Here is a 13,782-nt window from a genome sequence, read left to right as displayed (position 1 = left end):
AATATAAACATACTTATAACTATAATTAGATGATAAAGCCCTGCGGACTTTGACAAATGATTAATAACCACTGACCGCAGTTCACGCTGGCTCAGCCAGCCTGACTGAGGCAAGCTGGCCTGTCATCGTAACCTACAAGTACTACTCTGGACCGATCGCAGTGGCTTCATTTTTCTTTTCTCTCCAGTTGTCAGGACTCACGTCTGATATGCTGCTCTGTTGCTTAAGCCTTTTTTCCCCACCAACACAAAAGAGAGAAAATGTATAAATAAATAAAATTAAATACAGAACTTGCATGCCATGTTTCTCCTCAAATGATTAAGTTTGAATCATTTTAAAACAAGTAAGTTGGATTTTTAGCAAATGTTTCTCCTTCAGACCAAAGCACAACAAAGGATTTCCTGATTAGCTGTGCAGTTTCTCTAAACTAGTTGTGTTAACCGTTGTTTTCGATTATCTGCATTTTTGCATTACATCTTAAGGATCCGTGGATAAAACCAAAGGCACCAGTTTTTAGTTGCATCCTTTCTCTTGTTAGCTTCAGAAAACCTGTCTGTATCAGCGACTCTCATTTCATACTCCCATCCCCAGAAATTCACACCCGCTCATCTGAGGACAGAGATTCTGGGTCCTCAGAGCCCCCAGACTGGTTGAAGCTCCTTGACCATCATTGCTGTTGGAGCTCCAAATTCCCTGAGGGCAGGATGGCATCATGTTCTCTCTCCTGGTGCTGTTCAGCCGGACTGGCTTGGGTAGGAGCTCCATCAGGATTTGAGTTGAGGGAAGCAGAGTAGAAGTATGCCCAGATAACACTGAGAAATGAAAATCTTCATCCTGAATGTTAACAAGTTAAATGTCAAATTTTTTCCCTACATCTTGGCAAGAATTACCCTTTCCTCTCCTGAAAATAGGATGACAGTGGTATTACTTTATTCATAAGCAGGATAACACTGTGTTTTTAGGAGAGGTTCTTGTTTGGATAGAGTTTAAATCTAATTTCCATGCGTGTTCCACTCCCTGCTGACCAGAGATCCCTAGACACCATTAGAAAGGCCCTAATCTTTAATATGTGGTATACTAGGTATTATTTATACAAGCTATTTAATAATAGCTTCCAATGCCTTCCATATTCTAATGACTCTGAAAGTTATATGTCCAGCCCTGACCCTCCCGTGAATTCCAGATTCATCTATCCAAGCTGCCAACTTCACAGATATCCACTTGGATCTCTAGCACATACCTCGAATCCAAGCATTGGCTTTCTCTCCCTCTACACATCTTTTTTTTTTCTTCCCCATCTCAGAAAATGCACCATCATCCCCCTTTTACTCAAGGCAGAAACCAAGAGTGCTCCCTGCTTCCTCACCCTGACCCACTCCATGTCCTTCCCCAGCAGGTTTCCTGGTGATCCCTCCACCAAAGCGACACCAGATCCAGCCGCTGCAATCCCAGCTCCCATTGCCCTCACCCCTTACCTGGACAAATGCCATGGCTTCCCACCTGCTTTCTGTGCTCCTTCAGCCCCTACACTCTGTCCCCAATCAACAGCCAGAATAGTGGCATCACATCTAAACTTGAGCCAAGCATGGCCTCATGCAAAACCTCCCAAACGTTGCCCACTGCTCTTAGGATCAGATCGTGCTCCCCACCCTCAGTGCCCACCACCCAGACCATGTCTCATACCCCTGTGAACCGTGTTCACTGTGTATCAAACACCATGGCCATGTCCCTTTTTCCTGGACACTCCAGGCTTGCTTCCACTTGAAGAGATTTGCATGAGATGGCCCCTCTGCTTGGAGTTCCCTTACGCTAGAAAAGACCCTAGATAGCATCTTCCTTCTGTCATTCAGGGCTCCATCTAAATGCCATCACCTCAGAGAGGTCCTTCCTTAGCAGCCAACCTAAAATAGCCCCTGTCCTGTCAGCCTCATGACATCATCTTTTTTGTTTTTGTTTTTACCACAGTGCTCCTCACCACCTGGTATCTTCTTGCTTGTTTGCCTCTTGTCTACACACACACACACACACACACACACACACACACACACACCTCCAGAATACACTGGAATGTAAACTGCTTGGGTCTGGGGACTTTATCTCTCCTGCTCACTATATCCCTGGCTCGTCAAACAGTGCCAAGCACAGAGGAGACGCTCAAGAAATATGTATTGAATCTCACAAAAATGAATTTCCCCATCTCCCTACACCAGCTGCCTCACCATGGATTGAACTACTAGCTGGAACCCAGAAAGAAACACCTACATACTTTCCTCCCTTGAGGGCCAGTGGGACCTGGCCCTGTTCCTACATGTAGCAAATGAAATCTCATGAAATTGTTTTAGATGAGCCCTTAGAAGATAGCCACAATCTAAAGTCTCCAATAAAGTATCATTTTAAACCTTTAAACAGAGACAGTTTTCTGAAATTGAACTCCTGTGTTTTTTTCTGTATTCTTATTGGAAATTGCTTGTCTGTATTTGCCTACACAAATACAGATTTTGTGGAGCCAGGTGCCACTTGAAAGAAATGTGCTTGGGTTGCCCCTGCTGCAGAAGATGTGCCTAATCCTCACCAGGCTAACTGAATCTAGACATGTATGCGGAAAAGAAGCAAAAAGGTACATAGAGAAACAGAGAGAGGACTTGAGCTTATGGATCTTGTGCCCTTTAAATTCAAGGGACTCCTAAAAATTAAAAAAAAAAAAAAAAAAAAAAGAAAGGGGCACCTGGGTGGCTCAGTCGGTCGAGCGTCCGACTTCAGCTCAGGTCACGATCTCACAGTCCGTGGGTTCGAGCCCCACGTCGGGCTCTGGGCTGATGGCTCAGAGCCTGGAGCCTGCTTCCGATTCTGTGTCTCCCTCTCTCTCTGCCCCTCCCCTGTTCATGCTCTGTCTCTCTCTGTCTCAAAAATAAATAAACGTTAAAAAAAAATTTTTTTTTAAATAAAATAAAATAAATTCAAGGGACTCCTGCCCTTCCTGCTCCCCAAGAGGTTTTCAGTCCACTGGTTGAAGCTTTTCAACAGACTTTAAAAACACATGATACAGGGGCGCCTGGGTGGCTCAGTCAGTTGAGCAACTGACTTCGGCTCAGGTCATGATCTCACACGTTTGTGAGTTCAAGCCCCACATCAGGCTCTGTGCTGACAGCTCAGAGCCTGGAGTCTGCTTCAGATTCTGTGTCTCCATCTCTCTCTTCCCCTCCTCTACTCTTGCTGTCTCTCAATCTCTCTCTTTCTCTTTCTCTCTCTCTCTCTCTCAAAAATAAATAAAAATTAAAAAAAAACAAACACATGATACAAAGAGACCCAGCTGGGCCCCTGCCCTCCTTGGTCTACAGCAAAGGCCCAGCTCAGAGTGGCCCTACCCTGGAGAACAGTCCAGCTAAAGGCACTGGTATTAAGCCAAATCCCTTGAGAATCATTTTGCTTCTCGCCTTTGACCCCTCTGCCCCTAGCACCACTCCTAGGCATAACTTCGGGGATACCCTTCCCTTTGGGTTCCAGCAGTTCACTAACAGAGCTGGGCAGCTGGTGGTCCACTGCCCCATCACTTCTCCTTCCTCCTCCCTTGGCACATGCCCAACCCACTTTGAGTCTGGCTCTGTTATTATCCTACCAGAGCCTGTTAGCTCAGATTGCACACCTGCTCCCATCACCCTGTCCCAGGCCCTAACTGGCTGGCACCCCTGCACACCTGAACAATACTTCTCTTTCTTCACTTGGCTCTGCTTGCTCATTCTGGCCCTGCCTGCCTGGGCATCTGCCGACCCCATTCTTCAGTTTCTCAGTTGAAATGTCTGCTTGCTCTCAGACCAGATCTCTCTTGGGCCCACGGGACTTGGCATATCAACCTGAGTTCACTTGTACTCCATGAGAGAATCTTAAGCCATGAGGGCTAGGGAAATACTCATCAGCATTTTAGTAATTGTCGTATTTTCCAAAATTGCAAACTCAAGAAACCCATTTCCGTAAGAGTCTAGAACAACAAATTGCATCTTCTACCGCTCACCTCCCCAAATTAATCCTGAAGTGATGGATCCCTGAAGACTCTTAGCATTTTTAACTAGCAGAATGAAGAACTCCTGCGGTCACCCAGGCCTCCCCAGTCACTGTTATCCATCCGGATGATGAACTCAGATTACCTTTGGCCCAGGGTCCAATGTAAAGAAGGTAATTACCAAAGCAATTATTTACCATTCTAACATGTTACCGTTTCAACTTTTAATTAAAAGATTCAGCTTTCCCTTCTAGAGTAATGAGCACCTTTAAAAAGTCGAAGTACTAATTCCAGTTTATAACATTCACCTCTCTTCTGTCTGAGGGGGAAGGGAGGGGATTGTAGGCTGAGGTCCAGGGTAATGACATGAACCGAAGAAATGGAAGACCGTAATTATGGTTAAATGGCCATAGCCCGTCACATCCATAGACTCACTGTCTCATCATTCATCTTGCAACCCAGTGCAGAATACTCTCCTTGTTATTTAAACAAGGAACCCTACTACAGTAGGAGAGGACTGAAAGCATGCACAGTTCAGACCTTCAGCAACATTCACGTGCACCTACTATGTGCACAGTGCCTTGGAGAGGCGATTTTCTCGTGCCCTCCATGAAGTCATGGCCCCCCAGCGCTGCATGTCCTCGAGGCGGGGTGTGAATGTTTTATGTGTGGGGGTGAGCCCCTAGCCTGTCACGGAGAAGTCACAGCTCTTCCAAACCTGCACCTACTCACAAACTGTTTTTGTTGGCAGTGGGTTCTACTTCTTCCCAGTAATTATTTTGTTTCACTTGTTAATGAAAAACATTACACTTTGAAATTGATTAATGTTAAAACACACACATTTTCACTCTAACAATATATTATGTTTACCCGAGTTTACAGCTTCATATTTTGCTGTTCATTACCACATAAAAACTCACTCAGTATGATAAATACCACATGAGTCAAACGTCCGTCCCGTTCAAAATGACTTAAAGGAGAAAAGGCAAACAACGTTCAGCTGATTTGATTGAATTAACACTAACATTATTGTTCTATTGACTCTTTCTTGTCCATTGATTTTTAAAAGCCTTTCGCTCCCTTGCCATCCATTAAGACAAATCAGATGCAATTTGGTGCTCAGGACAAGAAAGTGCTGTTGGGTGTTGGATGAAAACGCATGGAAAAAAAATTATGTCTGTGCTGAAACAGAACCTATTAGAAGGCTACTGCTCATATTTTGCTGTAAACATCTTCCTTGCTTTTGACTTTTGAGGTTAACAGTAGTGACCTTTGTTTTAGTGTGTGAATGCTTGTATCAGTAACAAGTGAAGCCGAAGGGTGATTTGTAGAGGATGTACTTTATCTCTTATTTAAAGATGAAACTAGCTGGAATTTTACATGTTCGCCTATTTTTCAGTCCTTAAGTCACTCTATTTGCAGACTTTATAGAGTAATAAACAACTGAACCAAAGCAAGGGAAAAGGGGAGCATAGCATTATTTTGTTGAATTAATAGGGAACAGTTTTGAAACAGCAGAACCGTTTGTATTATCAAAATAGCAATGAGCAAGAAACCTGAGATCTGGCCTGGTCTGAGGTCAGTCAACGTCATGCTAAAAAGTGAAGGTTTCAGCTTAAATAAAATCACAATGTGGCCTTCAAGTAAATGCTGGTGTTTATGCTAATGAAGGCCTGTCTTTTGCAGGGAGAAATTCATCCCTTAACTACTAAATGAATGTCAGTTTCTTTCTTTCTTTTTTTTTTTTTTTGTAAATGATATATATTTTTTTCTTTACGCCTAGGGGTGAGGCCCAAAGGTGAAAATCTATTTGTTGTCCACTAGCACTGGAAGAAAATTCCACTATGGTCAGTGTTTTCATGTGGCGAAGGGTACACTTACCTTGTGTTTACCATTTGCCCTTATCTGACCTCTTTAACACTTTTATTGAAACCTGAGATTGCCTTCATTTTGGAAACACTATTAACTCCCATTAAGAGTCCAGAAAAGTTGTAGTTTCTCCTGTTGGAGTAATGGAAGAAATGGGAAACAAACAAGAACAACCACCCTTGTGACATGCTCTAAATTTGCTTGTGATTTTCTAAATTTCAGTGCTAGCAAAAAAGCAAGTCGCAGCAAGGCATACAGTAAATGAAGATATTATGTATTAGAGAAGGGAATGAATCTGTCACTTTGACGGATTGTGAGGCGAAGAGCAGATTAACAGATTACTCATAGTCAGAAGGCAGCTCAGTGTGAAAAATGTGCAGGAAATGATAAGTGCGGGTTTGTGCTGATTTAATGATATTTTTAAACTACAATAACACTCTGGTAGTATAATATAATAAAGCACTTTGCTTGCATTTTTAAATCATCAACATATTTCCAGTTTGACCTTAAAAACATTTTGGACCATTCTCTATTAAGATATGTAGCTTTCAAAATTAGAAAAAGGTACCATCTGAAATATCACGGCAATGACCTTACAGGAAATTACCTTTTAAAACCAGTTCTTTCCTAAACTAGCATTTGTAATACAAATTTTAATTACGTTTTTAAGTACACAAACACCACTCTTACTTTTTTCTTTGGGCATTTGAATCACTTACAATAAGAAATTGTTATCTCCTTAACAACCGTTTCCAGTGAAATGCTTCATAGATGCCACTGATTTGTCTTCATATTTTCTTTGCAGGTTTTTAGTTCTGTAGTTGAGATCACAGAGGGCTTACAGATAGCAGGTAAAAGTTGTTCAGATTTAAACTGAGTACTCCGAGTCATAGCAAAAAATAAGATGAGTTATTTGTTTTATTTTATATTATTATAGATATTTACCAGAAAGCAAAACATTTTTAAGAGATTTGCATTTTTATATAAATCAAATTGGGACCTGAGGAGTACACGTTTGGTTAATATGACAATGATGGACCGGCATGGCCAAGAATTTTCAGAATAACATATCTATAATGCGTTTAAATGATTTTTATTCTAATATCTTAATATTCAAAACCTAATGTCAGGCTTGAACTGCTTCTTATCTTCTCTCAGTTCACCAGTGATGGCTTGACATAGTTAGGTACAGTGAAACTTGTAAGAGAGTAAATAAACTATTACATTTTCTGCCTAAGCACTTGTATCTAACCCAAGTACAAAAATGAGCATACTAACATGGCATGCCAAGGGCTTGAATCCCAGACATGATTATGGTTCGAATTATGTTTTACATATACAGTGAAGACTTCTACCAGAATTCAGCATGTTTTGTACATTTCCCCTCTTCTAATATATTAATACTCTCAACCTGGAGTACGTAATCAAGCCAATGTAGAGAGATAGTCAATATTCTTCTTGGTAGAAACTCTGAAATGTATGAGACAAAGGCAGTTTGCATGTTTACTGTCTGCATCAGTGACTAACACCCTTTGCCAGCTATTGCCCCATCTCCCAGTGCCAAGCACATTGTTGGACTGTATTTCAAGTCCACTTGGTTTGGAATGGAGCCAACTAACCAAACAGTTCTAACCAATGTATGGTGGACAAAATGGCCCATATGGTTGCCTGGCTGGAATATTTGATTGTAGGTGTAAGATCCTGAGGAGTTCTTTTTCCCTCTGACATTTACCAGCAACATTCAAGATGGTGGTTATTCATGTCAGCCTGGTCGCTGAATGACTTTGATAAACAGTTCCCGGGCTCATCTGTTTATGGACACTTGGCATGAGCAAGAAACAAACCTTTGTTGTTTTTAAGCTACTGAGATTTGGGGGTTGTTTGTTACCAAGCATAACAGCCTTATTCTATCTGACACAATTACTAGCTTTGACATTGAATATATTTTGTCATAGGAAATATGGTGCTTCATATACTTTCACACTTGAAGGTTTAGGAATTGGTTAAAATTATTGAGGTCAGTATGGGATTCATTGGCATATAGTAGAATAAGTGGTTTTAGGAAGTGATGTGGTGCATTGGTTAAAAGCACCGTCTCTGGAATAAAAATGCTAGATTTGTATTCTTGTGAAATTACTTCTCTAAGCCTCAATTAAATTATCTAAAAAATAGGGGTTGGATTTTACTACCTACCTTACAGTGTTATTATAAAGATTAAATGAAAAGTATGTGAAAGTGTTCTGCACAGGGCCTGGTATGTGTGTTTTCATTAAATGGTAAAAAGGGATGATAGTGATGGTAGGGGTGTTGATAGGAATATTAGGAATGTAAAATTTTCAAAAAAAAAGCTCACACTCTGAGAGAATCTGAGAATCCTAGAGAGTTTGAAGAGATTACAAGGATGATTTAACCCAGTGTCTCTTCAAAAATTTCCTCTGCACGTCTTCACTAGGGAGGCAGGCTCAGTGCCAGCATAAGGCAGCTCCTTCCATTACTGAACCAGCCCTTATACTGAGCTGACATGGGTTCCCTATAGCTTCTCCCTCTGGGTCCTAGTTCTCTTTCCAGAACAATAATTTGAGTCATCACACTTTCACATAATACCCCTTGAATTTTGAATATTGCTTTTTGGATGTTCCATTTTCTCCTTCAGTCTCTCATTTCTCCAGCTTCAAGTCTACTTTGCCATTCCCGGTCCTGATATAGTCCTGATATTCCTTTGGACACCTTTGAGTTTATCAGATTGGGATTCTCTAAACTGAACAGGCTACTATGACAGTTCAGACTACAGTTAGACCTTTGACCAGGACATAGTATGTACCAGTGTGGCTCGAATCACATTCATTTTTTTATTACTATCCATACCCCACTAATGGCTTATCTTTGGCTTTTTGGTCACCTATCACTCTTTCTCCTGGACCATTGCTATAACCTTATAATGTATAAGCTGTATATTGTTGTCTCTATGTATTCACATGTGCTTTTTCACCACAACCCATACCCATTCCCTACAGAGCAACCTTTTCTAAACACAGATCTGACTGTGTCACTCCCCTATTAAAACCCTTCAATGGCTTCTCATTGGTCATAGGATAAAGACCAAAATCTTTCAGTGGTCTGCAAGGTCAGGTGACTTGGTGCATGCCTACTGGGCCAACCTTATTTTACATCATTTCCCCTCTGGAGATTTGTGCTTTAACTACATTGGCCTCCTTTCCTCTTCTCAAACCTGCCTGCCTCGGGGCCTTTTCACATTGCTGCTCCATCCTAGAATGTTTTCCCCTACCCTGCCTTCCACCTTGCCTGGTTAATACCTATTCATCCATTAGATTTCCTCTCAGGTACCACTTCCCATAGGGAACCCCCAAGTCCCTATTCATGTGTTCTCATAGCACCATTTAACTTCACAGTGTTTATTCATTTCTGTGTGATTATCTGATTGATGTTGTTCTCACCCTCCATTCTATAAGCTCTAAAGGGCAGGAACTCTACAAAAAAAAAAAAAATTGTGCTAGGATCTGACACAAAATGGATCTTGGTAGATAGCTGTGGAATAAATACTGGTATCTGAACCAATATTCTTGACTATCAAGATCATTCTGAATCTCAGTTTTGTCACCCAAACTATTCTCTCTCTTGGCCCAGTGTTTTCCATAAATGTGCGAAGCATGCTGTTTCTGCATGACCTTCATTATAACCTTAGATAGGTCATAGCTGAATGGAAACTACTGGAAGATGAGGGTTGTGTTAATAAGGTTTGTTCTGTAGATTCCTGTCATTGGTGTGTCTGGTGATTGAACTGTACCTTGTACTAGAAAGGGCACCTTGCTCCTGGGAAATTTTATGCCCTTCTTTTTAGGTAGAAAGGGGAAGGTCAGGGAGCCCTTCCTGAATCTATTGTTTCTCAAGTGTCTTCAAAACAATCAATTTGCCAAAGCTGCATATTTTGGTGTGGCATATTCAGAAACTTTACATAATGAATCTAAATTATTTTAATTTACAAACTGTTCCAGAGTATACTTGTGATGCATGATCATTCAATCATAGCATATGATTTCTGGAATATTATGATTCACACTCATGTGCAGCTATCCCCTGTCCTTTGTCCAATGTAGACATTGCCAGTGGACTGCAATCCTCTTGCCCACTGAGCACCACTACAAACTTAAAATCTTTATCTATAACATACTCCAGGCAATACTACCAATCAGAACTAGCATGAGATTTATAATCCATGTGTCTTCTTTGAGCTATAATTTCTATTATTCATTTAGTCAGTGAGGTTATCAAATAGAATCTATTCCCAGCCCTACATGACACTCCCTAACCCTGGAACTACCACCTTGCTGCATCTCCTACTCTAAAAGTCATCCCTGCTCTTCTGTAAAACCTTACTTGACTGAAGTGAAATTAGGACTGTTCCTTCTTCAGAACTCTGAACTCAATTCTCCACATCAACCGTGATTAAAATCCTACAACATTAAATAACATGCATGACATACTTTTTAATTAATTAATAGGAGTTCTGCCTCTGGCAGTGGCAGACTTGGTTGTTTCACACTGAACTTCCCTCTGAGAACAACCAGAAATGCCAGACAAAATATGAGAATCATCTGATTAAAGCCATTGGAGAGCTTCCAGGGTAGTGAGAATTTATGGGGCCTTGCTCCAGAAGAGAAGGGAAGCAGGAGAGGCAGCCTGCCTGCCCTTGCACTTTTCTCAGGACAAATTCCACTTCAGAAAGCGGAAGCTGAGAGGCTGAGGAGCCAAGAATAGCCTCCAACAGCCTCATCGGCTTAAGGGGAAAACTTTGGAGTTTCTGGATATTTGAAGAGAAGGGGCCATAGTAAACCCCAGAGTACTTCAGGTAAATGATTTACTTCAGGTAAATGAGTTAACCAGATATAGACCAGCTTTCTGGAGAGTTCAAGACACATTTTTTTTTTTTAAGTTTATTTTTGAACGTGATCGAGAGCGCATGTGAGGCAGGGGCAGAAAGAGAGAAAGAATCCAAAGCACGCCCTGTGTTGTCAGCACAGAGCCCAGTGAAGGGCTGGATCTCACTAACTGTGAGAACACTATCTGAGCCAAAACCAAGAGTCAGAGGCTTAACCTACTAAGCCACCCACACGCCTCAAGACACATTTACTTTGAATCATCTTAATTGCCGATAGCCCTCCGACCTTACGCTCATTGCCTGCCAGAGGCAAAAGAATCACATCTAGAGGAATAAAACATCAATTAGAACTGTTGTCCAGTTGAAATAGAATGTGAGCCACATGTTTAAAGTTTTCTAGGAAGATTTAAGAATTAAAAGGTAAAATTAATTTGGTTACATTATAACCCAGTATATCCAAAATACTATAATTTCAGATGTCATTTGGGGGAGGAAGGCTTTTTTCTCTACTAACTTAGGTTTGAGTGACTGGTGGGAAGTGAGGGTTGTGAATTTATTGACAGCCTGTTAACTGAAGAAAAGTTTTATATGCATGCATGTGGAAGCATTCTATAAGGAGACACCCCACACCCCCAAACAGCCAAGGGTAAAGGTTTATACATCAGCTTAATAAATGGGGTCAGGGAGGGGTTGGGGCTTCAGTGGGAAAGGATGGAAGGTTCTGATAAGGCTTGTTTATGCAATTTCTTGGAATGTCCAGTTGCTAAAGGTCAGTCACCTCCCTGACTGAAGACTTCCCCAGAGTAGGGGGATTAACAGCAGCTGATTCTTGAAATGCTCTGCCTTAGTCAGATAAAGGAAGTTCAGATGAGATTTCTTTGTGTGTGCTATTTGCCCAAATGTTTACAGCTTAAAGGAGTCTTTATGTCATTCTGGTTGGTTGTTGGTCCCTCTGTAATCAGGATAAAACATTGTATTAATGAGATACTTTACATTCTTTTTCTCATATTAAGTACTTGATATCCAGTGTGTGTTTTCTATTTACTGCCCATCTCAATTCAGATTAGATACATTTCAAGTGCTGTGTAGCCACTTGTGACTGGTGACTACCATATTGAGCAGTAAAATTCTAGAAAGCAATTTCAAAGAATAACTTCATGGTCTTAAGGTATGTCTCAAATTTCAGTAACTATAAAGGAAAGTATTGATAATTGGACTATATTAAAATTAGGAACTTAATAAAGAACACTACTCAACAATGTAAAAAGTCATGTCACAAGAGTGGAAGAAGATATTTGCAACACAGGAAAGGTTCCAGGATAGATATAAGTCTAGAATATATGAAGAACCCCAAATCAGTGAGAAAAAAGAGGCACTCCAAAGAAAACAAAAATGGCCAAAAGGCTTGAACAGACATTTCACAAAAGAAGGTATCCAAATGACCAGTAAACATGAAAGTATACACAGCCATTTTAAAAATCAGAGAAATGCAAATTAAAAGAACACTGATTCTACTACACCTTATCACAATGGCTAAAATACAGAATATCAATAATTTTGGTGAGGATCTGGAGGACCTAGAACTCTCACACACTGCTGGTGAGGGAATAAATTGATACAGCTACTTGGGAAAACTGGTAGCATCTACATAAGCTGAACATAACCATACCTTTTTCCTCAAAAGTTACCCTTCTAGAGGTATGGCCAGTAGAATGCATACATATGTGCACCCAAAAACATGTAAACTGTGGGGACCCACTCAGACCTATAGAGTTGATATAAGGATTATTTTACAGTGAAAGCAGAGGATGCAGAAAGAAATCATATCTCTACCCCCTTTCTCTCACTAAAGCGAGCCTCCAGAAAATACAGCTGCCATTCGGCTGCCTTGAAGACCGACTGCCCATTCCCATTAGTATAAAAAGCCAGACAGAGCCTTCCATACTTTGCCCATTAAACCCACCCCCTTTGGTAAGTTGGCATATAAACTTTTATCTCTGGCTATTCAGTGAGTTATTTATTATGAGCAACTCCCGTGTGCACATGGAAATGAACTTTGTCTTTTTTCCTGCTCACCTGGCTATTGTCAGTTCATTTGCAGTTCAACCCCCGGACCAAAGTTGGAAGGGAAAAGTCTTTTCTCTCAACATTAGCACATTCATGATGGCTCCAAATTGTTTACAACCCAATCCCCTTTGATAGTAGAAGGCATAAGTAATTTGTAATATATTTACACAATGGAATACTATTTACTCTCACAAACATGTAATATTCAGGGAAAGAAACTAGACACCTAAAGAATACATGTTGGATTCCATTCAGAAAAGATTTAAACATAGGCCAACTAGTTGGTAGTGTTAGAAGTTACCATCTGGGCTACCTTTGGGGAGCAGGAAGTGTAATGATCAGGAGAAGGAGTGAGGGAAGCTTCTATTCTTGGTCCAGGTGGTGATTACAGTCACTTTGGGATCATTCATTGAGTTGTACATTTATTATCTGTGCACTTTTCCATGTGTATATTTCACTTAAATGAAAGAATTGATCGATAAGAACCATTAGTGTAATTCTTAGTCTCATATAGTCAGTTTGCTCCTTCTGGTACTTTAATGTTTCTATATCTTCCTGCCTTTTTAGCAGTTTACCATGTTAAGTTTTCTTTAAACAAGGACCATATTTAAATTAAATAGAAGCTGGAGTAACACCATAAACAATCATGATGATGATGGTAGCTTGGGGATGCGAAAGAACTATTGTCCTTTCTGGCAAGCCCAGTTTACTCACTAGAATGGTCCAAGCAGCAAAAGAATTCTGATGATTACCTCCCAATGTTTTAAAAATAACATTTTACCATCGTATTTGTTCAAAAGTCCATTTATCACCCATTATCAGCATTCTTTCACAATATTTTTCATTAACCAAAATGTTACAATTAACACACCCTGAAACTTCTGGGAAATAAATCTAGTCAACCAAAGATCCTGTCAACTTTCCCCAGTTCTTTTTTTCTTGTGCAACCAGC

General features: G+C 40.6%; 1 protein-coding gene across 14 annotated transcripts in view; it reads left to right on the top strand.

The window, feature by feature from the left end:
- The window catches only part of CFAP20DC (CFAP20 domain containing), a 230,554-nt gene that overhangs the window by 187,626 nt on the left and 29,146 nt on the right, over window positions 1-13,782 (top strand). For 10 of the 14 annotated variants that reach the window (XM_045493399.1, XM_045493410.1, XM_045493405.1 and 7 more), the window contains one exon: window positions 1,966-2,406. The exons of the other annotated variants lie outside the window; for them this stretch is intronic. In XM_045493399.1, the coding sequence (XP_045349355.1) occupies window positions 1,966-2,314 (349 nt within the window). In that variant the 3' untranslated portion in view covers window positions 2,315-2,406. Of the gene's footprint in view, window positions 1-1,965; window positions 2,407-13,782 lie in introns of those variants that run through there. 14 annotated transcript variants of the gene reach the window in all.

This window comes from Leopardus geoffroyi, chromosome A2 (genome assembly GCF_018350155.1).
Source record: "Leopardus geoffroyi isolate Oge1 chromosome A2, O.geoffroyi_Oge1_pat1.0, whole genome shotgun sequence".
NCBI classification, from domain to species: domain Eukaryota; kingdom Metazoa; phylum Chordata; class Mammalia; order Carnivora; family Felidae; genus Leopardus; species Leopardus geoffroyi.
Note: the sequence above shows the minus strand (reverse complement) of the source record. Positions and strands in the feature narration are given on the sequence as shown.